We start from the raw sequence: 13,715 nt of genomic DNA, 5'->3' as shown, positions 1-13,715 counted from the left end.
AATCTGGAAGAAATGGATGCATTCCTAGAGACATATAAACTACCACAACTGAACCAGGAAGAAATAGAAAGCCTGAACAGACCCATAACCAGTAAGGAGATTGAAACAGTCATCAAAAATCTCCAAACAAACAAAAGCCCAGGGCCAGACGGCTTCCCGGGGGAATCCTACCAAACATTTAAAGAAGAACTAATTCCTATTCTCCTGAAACTGTTCCAAAAAATAGCAATAGAAGGAAAACTTCCAAACTCATTTTATGAGGCCAGCATCACCTTGATCCCAAAACCAGACAAGGATCCCAACAAAAAAGAGAACTACAGACCAATATCCTTGAGGAACACAGATGCAAAAATTCTCGCCAAAATACTAGCCAATAGGATTCAACAGTACATTAAAAGGATTATTCACCACGACTAAGTGGGATTTATTCCAGGGCTGCAAGGTTGGTTCAACATCCGCAAATCAATCAATGTGATACCACACATTAATAAAAGAAAGAACAAGAACCATATGATACTCTCCATAGATGCTGAAAAAGCATTTGACAAAGTACAGCATCCCTTCCTGATCAAAACTCTTCAAAGTGTAGGGATAGACGGCACATACCTCAATATTATCAAAGCCATCTATGAAAAACCCACGGCAAATATCATTCTCAATGGAGAAAAACTGAAAGCTTTTCCGCTAAGGTCAGGAACACGGCAGGGATGTCCGTTATCACCACTGCTATTCAACATAGTACTAGAAGTCCTAGCCTCAGCAATCAGACAACAAAAGGAAATTAAAGGCATCCAAATCGGCAAAGAAGAAGTCAAACTATCACTCTTCGCAGATGATATGATACTCTATGTGGAAAACCCAAAAGACTCCACTCCAAAACTGCTAGAACTTGTACAGGAATTCAGTAAAGTGTCAGGATATAAAATCAATGCACAGAAATCAGTTGCATTTCTCTACACCAACAACAAGACAGAAGAAAGAGAAATTAAGGAGTCCATCCCATTTACAATTGCACCCAAAACTATAAGATACCTAGGAATAAACCTAACCAAAGAGACTAAGAATCTATACTCAGAAAACTATAAAGTACTCATGAAAGAAATTGAGGAAGACACAAAGAAATGGAAAAATGTTCCATGCTCCTGGATTGGAAGAATAAATATTGTGAAAATGTCTATGCTACCTAAAGCAATCTACACATTTAATGCAATTCCTATCAAAGTACCATCCATTTTTTTCAAAGAAATGGAACAAATAATCCTAAAATTTATATGGAACCAGAAAAGACCTCGAATAGCCAAAGGAATATTGAAAAAGAAAGCCAAAGTTGGTGGCATCACAATTCCGGACTTCAAGCTCTATTACAAAGCTGTCATCATCAAGACAGCATGGTACTGGCACAAAAACAGACACATAGATCAATGGAACAGAATAGAGAGCCCAGAAATGGACCCTCAACTCTATGGTCAACTCATCTTCGACAAAGCAGGAAAGAATGTCCACTGGAACAAAGACAGCCTCTTCAATAAATGGTGTTGGGAAAATTGGACAGCCACATGCAGAAAAATGAAATTGGATCATTTCCTAACACCACACACGAAAATAGACTCAAAATGGATGAAGGATCTCAATGTGAGAAAGGAATCCATCAAAATCCTCGAGGAGAACACAGGCAGCAACCTCTTCGACGTCAGCCGCAGCAACATCTTCCTAGGAAAATCACCAAAGGCAAGGGAAGCAAGGGCAAAAATGAACTTTTGGGATTTTATCAAGATCAAAAGCTTTTGCACAGCAAAGGAAACAGTTAACAAAACCAAAAGACAACTGACAGAATGGGAGAAGATATTTGCAAATGACATATCAGATAAAGGGCTAGTGTCCAAAATCTATAAAGAACTTAGCAAACTCAACACCCAAAGAACAAATAATCCAATCAAGAAATGGGCAGAGGACATGAACAGACATTTCTGCAAAGAAGACATCCAGATGGCCAACAGACACATGAAAAAGTGCTCCATATCACTCGGCATCAGGGAAATACAAATCAAAACCACCATGAGATATCACCTCACACCAGTCAGAATGGCTAAAATTAACAAGTCAGGAAATGACAGATGCTGGTGAGGATGCGGAGAAAGGGGAACCCTCCTACACTGTTGGTGGGAATGCAAGCTGGTGCAACCACTCTGGAAAACAGCATGGAGGTTCCTCAAAATGTTGAAAATAGAACTACCCTATGACCCTGCAATTGCACTGCTGGGTATTTACCCTAAAGATACAAACATAGTGATCCGAAGGGGCACGCACACCCTAATGTTTATAGCAGCAATGTCTACAATAGCCAAACTATGGAAAGAACCTAGATGTCCATCTACAGACGAATGGATAAAGAAGATGTGGTATATATACACAATGGAATACTATGCAGCCATCAAAAGAAATGAAATCTTGCCATTTGCGACGACGTGGATGGAACTAGAGGGTATCATGCTTAGCGAAATAAGTCAATCGGAGAAAGACAACTATCATATGATCTCCCTGATATGAGGGAGAGGAGATGCAACATGGGGGGTTGAGGGGGTAGGAGAAGAGTAAATGAAACAAGATGGGATTGGGAGGGAGACAAACCATAAGTGACTCTTAATCTCACAAAACAAACTGAGGGTTGATGGGGGGAGGGGGTTGGGAGAGGGGGGTGGGGTTATGGATATTGGGGAGGGTATGTGCTATGGTGAGTGCTGTGAAGTGTGTAAACCTGGCGATTCGCAGACCTGTACCCCTGGGGATAAAAATATATGTTTATAAAGCTGTAAAAAAGAAAAAAAAGAAAGAAAGGATGAATACCCAAGTTTTGTAGCAACATGGACGGGACTGGAAGAGATTATGCTGAGTGAAATAAGTCAAGCAGAGAGAGTCAATTATCATATGGTTTCACTTATTTGTGGAGCATAACAAATAGCATGGAGGACAAGGGGAGATGGAGAGGAGAAGGGAGTTGAGGGAAATTGGAAGGGGAGGTGAACCATGAGAGACTATGGACTCTGAAAACCGATCTGAGAATTTTGAAGGGGTGGGGGGTGGGAAGTTGGGGGCACCAGGTGGTGGGTATTGTAGAGGGCACGGATTGCATGGAGCACTGGGTGTGGTGCAAAAATAATGAATACTGTTATGCTGAAAAAATAAAAAAAAATTAAAAAACAAAGGCTGGAGGTGAGGAAAATGGTGGGGACAGTTTCCTTCTCCTCCTGCATCTCTTGCCTTTAATCACAGAGGAAAAATCTTTCTGAAAATCTCCCCAGCAAACAAACACATCCTTTGTTGTATTTGTCGTTTCTGGATCACTTGAACATATAAGCACTCCTAGCTTTTAAGTGTTCTGGCAAAGTGAACACTATATTAGGGAACAAGCAAGGAGAACGGAGTTGGGAATGACTGTTATGGTCTTATAAAGCACTTGGGAACAGAAATGAACATAATGGGCCAGAAGCAAGAGAATCTTGACAATGATGCAAAGTTTCTCTTAAAAAAGAAAATTCATAATAGGAGAAGTCACCAGCTCAAATGGAAGTAATGTAAATGAGAGAGGGAGGTCAGGTAGGAATCTCTCTCTCCGAAGAAGTCCTGAGATGCATCACCCATCTCCACCCAGTACAAAATTCCAGCATATGAGCCAAAGACAGGAAATCAAGATTTTTTTTTTTCTTTAGAGAAAAAAATTCAGAAAAGTAATCCTTTATGTGTTGACACTTAGGGGTCCTTCAGCAAATAGCTGCTTCCCACCTGAATCCCTGAGCGAAGTCTAAAAGCTTTATCTATACATAAAAGTAGGAACTAGCATTATATTGTCTTACTCTTAAGTGCAGATAAAAAAAGATCACCAGGAATTTAAGGAAGACCACCAATGCAAAGAGCAAATATAAAATAAATAGAAAAATGAAAGAGAGGAAAACAGAAATGGCCTGGGAAAGAGAAGGAAACTTTTTTTTTAAGGGTAACTTCTTTTTTCTTTTCTTTTCTTTTTTTTTTAAGATTTTATTTATTTATTTATCAGGGAAAGAGAGAGAAAGCACAAATAGGGGGAGCAGCAGGTGAAGGGAGAAGCAGGATCCCTGTTAAGCAAGGAGCCCAATGTGGGACTCGATCCCAGGACCCCGGGATCATGACCTGAGCCAAAGGCAGGCGCTTAACAACTGAGCCACCCGGATGTCCCAGAAGAAAGCTTTTAAAAAACCTCCTTTTTATATAACCAGCATCCTCTGAGAGAAGCAAGAAGATATAATAGCCATAAAATAAAAACAGGATGGTATAGATGAAAGTCACAGAACAAAAAATAATTCTCGGAAATTAAAATATGTTGGCAGACATGAAAACTATAATGGAGGAATTGGAAAATAGAGTTGAGAAAATTGCTTCTGAATGTAGACTAGAAAGGCAGTCTGAATAGGGCATCCACAGATGGGCCCAGTGTGGGCTGTCAGAGTCTGGGTGTCCCTTCCTGGCAGCTGCCCATTGTGGGCATTCAAGCAAGAGCGTCCCCAGAGGGAGACGACTCAGTGTGGAAGGTCAGGTCTTCAAAGGGATGAGAAGCGTGTTCATGCAGCAGTGCAGTCCGACAGCAGGTGTTGGAGACCAAGCAGGGCGAGGAGGGTGTCCACACAGGGGATGTTGGGATGTGAGGTTTTGGAGAGCACGAGTAGGCTAAGAAAATTGGGTTGGCCTACAGTGGAGTGAGGAAATGGAACTAGTATGGGAGATTGGTTGTATAGAGGGAGATGAATTAAATAAGTTAGCAAATTAAGAATACAGTGATGTCAGAGAAAATGGCAGAGTGGAGAACTCCAAGGGCCTGTCCCTCCACAGAAACACTGAAAAGATATATACACGCCAAAGAACAGAATTAAAGACTCCAGGAATAAATCCATACATTTACGGTCAATTGATTTTTTTTAAAAGATTTTATTTATTTATTTGTCAGAGAGAGAGGGAGAGAAAGCAAGCACAGGCAGACAGAATGGCAGGCAGAGGCAGAGGGAGAAGCAGGCTCCCTGATGAGTAAGGAGCCCGATGTGGGACTCGATCCCAGGACGCTGGGATCATGACCTGAGCTGAAGGCAGCTGCTCAACCAACTGAGCCACCCAGGTGTCCCCGGTCAATTGATTTTTAAAAGACTTTTCAGTGGGGGCAAAATAATCTCTTCAACTAATGGTGTTGGGACAAGTAGATATCCACATGAAAGAAAAAAGCTGGACTACCACCTCAGACCATACAAAAATTAACTCGAAATGGATCTCTAAGGGCCTATTTAGCCAGAGCGGCCCCACCTCGGTTGAACAGCCATTTTGTTGTTTATACAGTAAAACTTAAATTGACCCTACCCCTTACCCCAGGGGACTTAACTTAAAACAAGTCCCGGAAACTAGTTCCAGGTAACAAAGTCCAAATACTAGGGTGGGTCAGGCCAGGTGGAGGTGTTCAATCAGTGGGGGTGCATACTGTCTCCCTAGCTACCAAGGAGTATGGGTCCCGCCCTTTGGGTGCCTTTTGGGTGCCAATTCTGACCAAGGTGATAGGCTAGTTCAAATAGCTACTATGGGGTGAATTGTAATTCAATTCGCCACCCGTGTGGGACCTAGAATGACTGTGCAGCTTTCTCTGTGTGTTACAATCTCATTGGCCACCTGTGTGTGGCCAGGCCCAACCACATGGCCTTTGCTCTATAAAAGTCTGTAAGGCAGGGAGGGGTCGCCTCTTTGCAAGAGATGTCCCTGGCTGGTCAGTTTGATTCTCGATGCTTGGCACAAAATAAAGCTTTGCTTGACCTTTGCTTTGTATCAGTCTCACTCCTTTGACCATGGACCCAACAGATCAGATATCTAAATGTAAGAGTTAAAGCTACAAAACTCTTAGAAGAAAACTGGAGTAAATCTTCATGACCGCGGATATAGGAATGAGCAAGTCCAGCAGCCAGAGAGTGACTCCTAAGGGCCATTCCTCAGCAAAAGGAAGCAGAGTAGGAGGCATTTCCCTACTCTTTAAGGAAATACTTGATTCCAGAGCTGGATCAGGGAAGTACAAGATAAGCGTGAGCATATCACTGGGCCAGAAAGTAAGGATGTACTCAAAGAAGAAAAAACACAGAAGCCAGCTAGGAAAGACTCTAACCGGCCAAATATGGGGCAAATTAGTAACAGATTAGAACTCAATTGATTTTAAAAAGGAAAACACAAGTCCACACAGATATAAATAAACGAATAAATTGGAAGTTTGTTAAGGAACCATATATTGACAGTATCAAAGTACCTGCCCACAAAATATCTACTATTCTTTTTTTTAAAGACTTTATTTATTTATTTGACAGACAGAGATTACAAGTAGGCGGAGAGGCAGGCAGAGAGAGAGGAGGAAGCAGGCTCCCTGCTGAACAGAGAGCCCGATGTGGGGCTTGATCCCAGGACCCTGAGACCACAACCGAGCCGAAGGCAGAGGCTTTAACCCACTGAGCCACCCAGGTGCCCCTATTTACTATTTTTCAAGAGAAAATGATAACAAAGATGAGAAGCAATTCAGGGTCTCTTCTGGTTCCATACAAATTTTGGGATTGTTTTTTCCAGCTCTTTTACAAATGCCATTGGAATTTTGATCGGGATGGCATTGAAAGTATAGATTGCTCTGGGCAGTACAGACATTTTAACAATGTTTATTCTTCTGATGCAAGAGCATGGAATGTTCTTCCATCTTTTTGTGTCTTCTTCAATTTCTTTTATGCATGTTCTTTGAGTACAGATCCTTTACCACTTTGGTTAGGTTCATTCCCAGGTATCTTATGGTTCTTGGAGCTATAGTAAATGGAATTAATCCTCTAATTTCCCTTTCTATTTTTTTGTTGTTAGTGTATGAAAGAAAGCAACTGATTTCTGTACATTGATTTTGTATCCTGCCACATTACTGAATTGCCATATGAGTTCTAGTAGTCTGGGGGTGGAGTCTTTTGGGTTTTCCACATAAAGTATCATATCACCTGCAAAGAGAGAGAGTTTGACTTCTTCTTTGCCAATTTGAATACCTTTTCTTTCTTTTTGTTGTCTGATTGCTGTTGTTAGGAATTCTAGTACATGTTGAACAACCGTGCCAAGAATGGACATCCTCGTCGTATTCCTAATCTCAAAGGGAAGGCTGTCAGCTTTTCTCCATTGAGGATGATGTTTGCTGTGGGTTTTTCATATATAGATTTTTTTGAAGTTGAGGAATGTTCCCTCTATCCCTATACTTTGAATCGTTTTAATCAGGAACGGATGCTGTATCTTATCAAATTCTTTTTCTGCATCAACTGAGAGGACCATGTGGTTCTTCTCTCTTCTCTTATTGATTTGTTCTATCACATTGGTTGATTTATGAATGTTGAACCACCCTTGCATCCCATGGATAACTCCCACCTGGTCATGGTAGATAATCTTTTTAAGGTACTGTTGGGTCCTATTAACTAGGATCTTGTTGAGAATCTTGGCATCTGTATTCATCAGGGATATTGGTCTGAAGTTCTCCTTTTTGGTGGGGTCTTTGCCTGGTTTGGGGATCAAGGTAATGCTGGCTTCATAAAAAGAGTCTAGAAGTTTTCCTTCTGTTTCTATCTTTTGAAAAAGCTTCAGGAGAATAGGTATTTACCCCAAAGATACATGTAGTAAAAAGAAGGGCCACCTGTACCCCAATATTCGGAGCAACAATGGCCACAGTCGCCAAGTTGTGGAAAGAACCAAGATGCCCTTCAATGGACGAATGGATAAAAAAAGATATGGTCCATATGTACAATGGAGTATTATGCCTCCATCAGAAAGGATGAATACCCAACTTTTGTATCAACATGGACGGGACTGGAGGAGATTATACTGAGTGAAATAAGTCAAGCAGAGTCAATTATCATATGGCTTCGCTTACTGCGGAGCATAAGGAATAACATGGAGGACATTGGGAGATGGGGAGGAGAAGTGAGTTGGGAGAAATTGGAGGGCGAGACAAACCATGAGAGACTGTGGACTCTGAGAAACAAACTGAGGGTTTTGGATGGGAAGGGGTTGGGGGGTTGGGTGAGCCTGGTGGTGGTGATTAAGGAGGGCACGTTTGCATGGAGCACTGGGTGTGGTGGATAAACTGTGAATTTTGGAACACTGAAAAAAAATTTAATTTAATTTAATTTTAAAAAATAGATGAGGGACGCCTGGGTGGCTCAGTTGGTTGGGCGACTGCCTTCGGCTCAGGTCATGATCCCGGACTTCCAGAATCGAGTCCCGCATCGGGCTCCCAGCTCCTTGGGGAGTCTGCTTTTCCCTCTGACCTTCTCCTCTCTCAAGCTCTCTCTCACTCATTCTCTCTCAAATTAATAATAAAAAAAAAAAGATGAGAAGCCTAACAGGTAATTAAAGTGATGGGACAGCAGTAATGGGACAAAGTGAAATCACTTGCACTTCATAAGATGTAATAAAAGCACAGCATGATTTCTGGGATGCCCCTGAAAAAGTCACTAGAATGCATCACCTGAGTCTAATCACCATGAAACATCAGAAAACTCTAAATCAAGGGACATTCTACAAAATCACTAGCCTGTAATCTTTGAAAGTGGCAAGATAACTAAATTCAAGGAGAAGCTCTTCCAGATTCAAGGAGCCTAAAAAGACATGACAACGAAATACAAATTGCAGTTTTGAACCAGATTCTCTTTCCATGCAACTTTCCATACAACTTTGACATTTGGCAAAACTTGAATAGAAGCTGAAGATTGGATTCTAGCAATGTATTGTTACGGCATTAATGTTAATGATGGTATGGCAGTTCCGTAAGAAAATGTCTGCAGAGAATGCATGTTTAAGTATTAAGGAATGGTGGGTATCAGGTTGGCTACTTACCTTCAAGCCTCCAAAAATAAAGTCCTTTATACTACACTGGCAACTTTTCTGTAAGTTTGAGATTTTTCAAGAAGTTAAAAAAAATTTTTTTTTAATATCAAGAATCAGTTGCTTAACTGACTGAGCCACCCAGCCACCCCCCCCAATTTTTAAAGTTAAGAAAATGTTTAAGTTAAAGAAATATGTAGAATATCTTTCTGTCCTCTAAATGAGATATCAGTAAGTGTTAATATTAGATATCAGTAAGAGTTAATATTAAAACGAAAGGACTGATACACTGGACTACATTAAAATTAACACCCCAGGGTGCCTGGGTGGCTCAGTGGGTTAAAGCCACTGCCTTCAGCTCAGGTCGTGATCTCAGGGTCCTGGGATCGAGTCCCACGTCGGGCTCTCTGCTCAGCGGAGAGCCTGCTTCCTCCTCTCTCTCTCTCTGCCTGCCTCTCTGTCTACTTGTGATCTTTCTCTGTCAAATAAATTTTAAAAAAAAATTAACACCCCATATAGAAAAGACAGACCACAAGCTGCAAGAAGATATTGCAATGCCGTAACTGAAAATAGAGCAGTAACCAGTGATAGGAGAATTCCTACCTTCACTAGAAAAAGTCAAGAGAAAGATTAACAAAAGGCTTTCATGGGAAAAGTGAATGCAATAAAAACATAGAAAGAAACATTAGGGAGGAGAGAAGTGCCAATTTCTACAGACTACAGAGAAATACTTTTTACCCACTAAACTTGCAGAAATTAAAAGGTCTGACAATATCAACTGTTAGAAGAATGTGGATCGGTGGGAACACTTAGACACCACTTATGAACATGTAATGGGCACAACAATTTGGGGAAACAATTTGGCACTATTTTGTAAAGTTATATGTTTGGAGATCTCAAAATTTAGCAATCCCATTACAAGATATATAATCCATAGCTCCTCCACAAAGGCACTTGGAGACAGAGGAATATTGAAAATAGCACTGTTGGCAATAGGAAAAAAAAAAACCAATAAACCTGAAAAAAAACCAAATAAGCTTAAAAATATAATGTTGAGTAAAAAAACCCCAAATCCCAGAATATTATGTATAGTAGGATATTTTCATAATGCTCAAAATAAGCAAAACAAAGCAATATACTGAATATGTAAAACTGTGATAAAAATGTTTTTATAAGCAATAGGATGGCAAATGCAAAATTTAAGATGGTTTATTTTGGGGAGGAGTGAGTGAATGTGAGGGAAAGCACCCTCTGGGTATCAGTTACTGGTAACTTCTATTTCTTGAATCAAGTAGTCTTTACGGGAGCTTTCATAATGCTATAATATTTTATAACTTACATGTATTTTACATAATCTTTTATGTATTTTACACAATCTTTTGTAACAATTATTACACTACACTGAAAATGTAAAGAGGAAATACTCTGAACATCGATGACATTTTCCAATTTGAAAATAAAATAAGAGCATTGGAAAAAGACTGGAAAAAAATAGTTACATGGTTTACCAATGTTATCTCACACATTTTTTTTATTTGACTCTTATGATAAATGTGGAGTTTGGAGGTCAGATATTATTTTAGGCAAGTTTATTGAAGATGTCATGAGGCCAAGAGAGTCAAGTGAACCATCCCAGGTCAATCATCTGTTTGGTAAGTGGTGGGTTAGGGGTGTCTCATTTAAAGATTAACCTTGAAATCTTGTGCTGTTTCCAACAATCCAAACTCACACCGAAACAGAGTATTGGAAAAAGAAGTCAAAATACAGACAGTAGATACCTCTTATGGAGAAATGGTACCAACATTTGGTGGAAACTGTCCACCAAGAAGGCAGAAACGAAAGTGTGGCTTTCCAGAATGCTTTCACAAGACTATACTTGTAATAAGATCACAAGAGTTCAAGCCATCCACCACAAATGAAAATAAGAATATTTTCTTGCAGACATGTCCCCAAACTGAGGTGCACTTTCTACTCTCAGTTTCACTCTCGGGCATGTCGCCAGGCCCTCTGGAGCTCAGCCCCAACCCTCTCCAAGCCTCCCTTCCTGCACAGAGGAATGGCCACCAAACACTTCCAAAACTCTACCCATCTGATGAAAGAAATGTCAGGGAGAAGGATAACAAGGACAATAATTCTTGCCTAGGTTCTAGGTAAGGTTTATAAAATCTTCTTCTACACGTTATGGACTCTTACAAGAAATCTGAGAGCTTATTGGGACAGATACTGCTCTATGCCAGTGTGGTGAGGAAGAATCCATGAGCTCAAGAGAAGCCAGAGAGCTGCTCCAAGGTCACCAGTCTGGGAAGAAATGGGTCAGGGGCTCCCAACGTAGGGCTAAAGCTTCAAGGCCTGTGCTTTCTCTAACACTCTGGACACTGACCCAAAAGGGCTGGGAAAACATGTGAACGAGAACCACTTTCACTGGGGAAATAGCCCCTCATTAGAGGAAGCCATCCACCAAGAAGAGGAAAAGAAGGGTGTGGCCTTCCAGAACCATGAGAACACTTCTCATAACTCCAGCATAAACCTTAGCCACCAAAGATGATTTTTTCCTTCTTCCTAAAAATCTGAGTCAGTTGCTTAGTTTTCAAACTCACCCTCCTAGGAGGACCTAGGACCACACCATATCCACAAGCTCTGAAGACAGAAGACACAGTAGATTTCCCTCCATATAACAAATGGAAAACAAAGCCAAGGAGAAGGGACCTACTCATTGTCGCTCCTTTTACCCACCAGCCGGCGCCTCCCTAGTCTCCTCACTGCTGCCTGCACCTCCTGGTTCCTCAGGGTGTAGATCATGGGATTGAGCATGGGGGTCATGACCGTGTGGCCGATGGACACAGCCTTGTCCATGGAGAAGGCAGTGAAGGGCCGGGCATAGAGGTAAATGCTGGGAATGAAAACCATAGACACGACGATGATGTGGGTGGTGCAGGTAGAAGCTGCCTTCCTCCTCGCCTGCCCTGAGTGGGACCTCAGCATCACCAGGATGACCGTATAAGATATCAGAAGGAGAAGGAACCAGATGACATCCAACATTCCACTGTTGAATATCATGAGGGACTCCAGGAGAGAGGTGTCTGTGCAGGCAAGTTTCAGCACTTGGGGGACATCACAGTAGAAGTTATCCAGGACGTTGGGGCCACAAAAAGGCAATGGGAGCATCAGAGCCAGCTGGTAAATGGAATGGACAAATCCTACCATCCAGGCTGACACCACCAAGCCTACACAGAGCTGAGTGTTCATGATGGTGATGTAGTGGAGTGGCCGGGAGATGGCAACAAGGCGGTCATAGGCCATGACCGAGAGGAAGAAGACCATGGCACCTCCTAGAAAGTGGAAGAAGAAGATCTGGGTCATGCAGCCCTGGTAGGAGATGGTCTTCTTCTCAGAGAGGAAGTCCACCAGCATCTTTGGGGCAGTGACAGAGGAGAAACAGAGGTCTATGACAGCCAGATTTCGGAGCAGAAAGTACATGGGAGTGTGGAGCCGGGTGTCCAAGGTCACCGTGACCATGATGAGGAGGTTTCCCACGACAGTGGCGGTGTAGACAAGCAGGAACACCAGGAACAGGAGAAGCTGGAGCTCTCGAGTGTCTGAGAACCCCAGAAAGACAAACTCTGATGTCCACGTGAGGTTCCCTGGCTCCATGGCACACTCTCCATCCTCCTAAAGAAAAGGAATCATAGATACAGATGCATGGAGTCACTTTAAGTGCTCATTCAGGGCTCCAGCTGATTTGCGTGGGTCCAGAGGACGCAGCCTCACGTGCAGACTATATCACCAGGTGCTATTATTAATGGGCTTCTCAGTGGACAGCTGAAAAGCTTGTTCTGTCATATACATTCGTGAGATATCTTAAAGCCATCCAGAGACATATGCAACCTGTCTTTCAAAGATTCCATGGGATCCAGTCTGGGGACACAGTTGGAGTCCAACACACCTGCCATCAAAATCAGGGCTTCTAGTCACTTGAGATTTGACCTTGATTAAGCTACTTAATCTCTCTGAGTCTCAGTTTCCACATCTGTAAGACAGGAATAACATCTTCTTTAGAGAATTGTCTAGGGCATGAAATAGAATAACCCATCAAGTTCCTTAGAAAGTGTCTGGAAACGAATCACTCTGGCAATCACTTCTTCTGGGTATTCTCCTCTTAAAAGACATCCTCCCTTCTTTGGGTCTCAAATACACTTTTCTAGCAATCACTTTTCATGCAACATTTACCACATCCTCATGTTAATGGGCTTTTCCTGTGACTATGGTTTTCTTCCAAGTTCAACTGAAAGTTCCCAGAGGCAGAAAGACATGGATCTTTATTTGTGCCCCACAGTGTCCATCTTAGTGGATAGTCAATGCTCCCAAGTCAGGTGGAGTTGATGCTGGGTTCGTGAAGAGCTGTAGGGTGCATCCCCTGGAAAGAAATGGAGTAAGAAAGAAATGTGCTGAGACGAGAGAGGCCAAGGTGAGAGAGAGTCTCTGGTTTAAGAAATAGGTGATGAATATTGCATGACGGGGACTCCGAGAACTCTGCTGAAAGGAACAAGAAGTTTAGAAGATGTTACTGATACAAGGGGAGAAGATGGAGGAAGATGTTGAAACAAGAGCGTGGAAACAGACAAAGGAATGAAGGTGGGGGAGGAAGAGGAAGGGAGAGGGAGGAAGAGAGCAGGTGAAGAAAAGAGAAAGGGGAAGGTGGGGGGAGAGGAGGGAAGAGGGCAAAGCTGGAGAAGGAGGTGAGGGGGAGAGATAGAGGGAGACGTGTTAGGGTGGGGGCCTCCCGACTCGTCCTGCCCATTCTCAGTCCCATCCTCTCCCATGTGCCTACA

At 42.1% G+C, this 13,715-nt stretch overlaps 1 protein-coding gene across 1 annotated transcript; it reads right to left on the bottom strand.

The window, feature by feature from the left end:
* Nucleotides 1–11,592: 11,592 nt before the first annotated feature.
* LOC125087607 (olfactory receptor 4D2-like) lies at nt 11,593–12,537 on the bottom strand. The gene has a single exon (XM_047708085.1). The coding sequence runs from the start codon at nt 12,535–12,537 to the stop codon at nt 11,593–11,595; it is 945 nt and encodes a 314-aa protein (XP_047564041.1).
* Between the last annotated feature and the right edge of the window lie 1,178 nt (nt 12,538–13,715).

This window comes from Lutra lutra, chromosome 16 (assembly GCF_902655055.1).
Source record: "Lutra lutra chromosome 16, mLutLut1.2, whole genome shotgun sequence".
In the NCBI taxonomy this organism is placed as follows: domain Eukaryota; kingdom Metazoa; phylum Chordata; class Mammalia; order Carnivora; family Mustelidae; genus Lutra; species Lutra lutra.
The sequence above is the reverse complement of the archived record's forward strand: the minus strand, read 5'-3'. Positions and strand labels throughout refer to the sequence as shown.

What these genes read in the sequence shown, in the direction of transcription:
- LOC125087607 (XM_047708085.1), bottom strand. Translation starts at nt 12,537, where the DNA reads ATGGAGCCAGGGAACCTCACGTGGACATCAGAGTTTGTCTTTCTGGGG.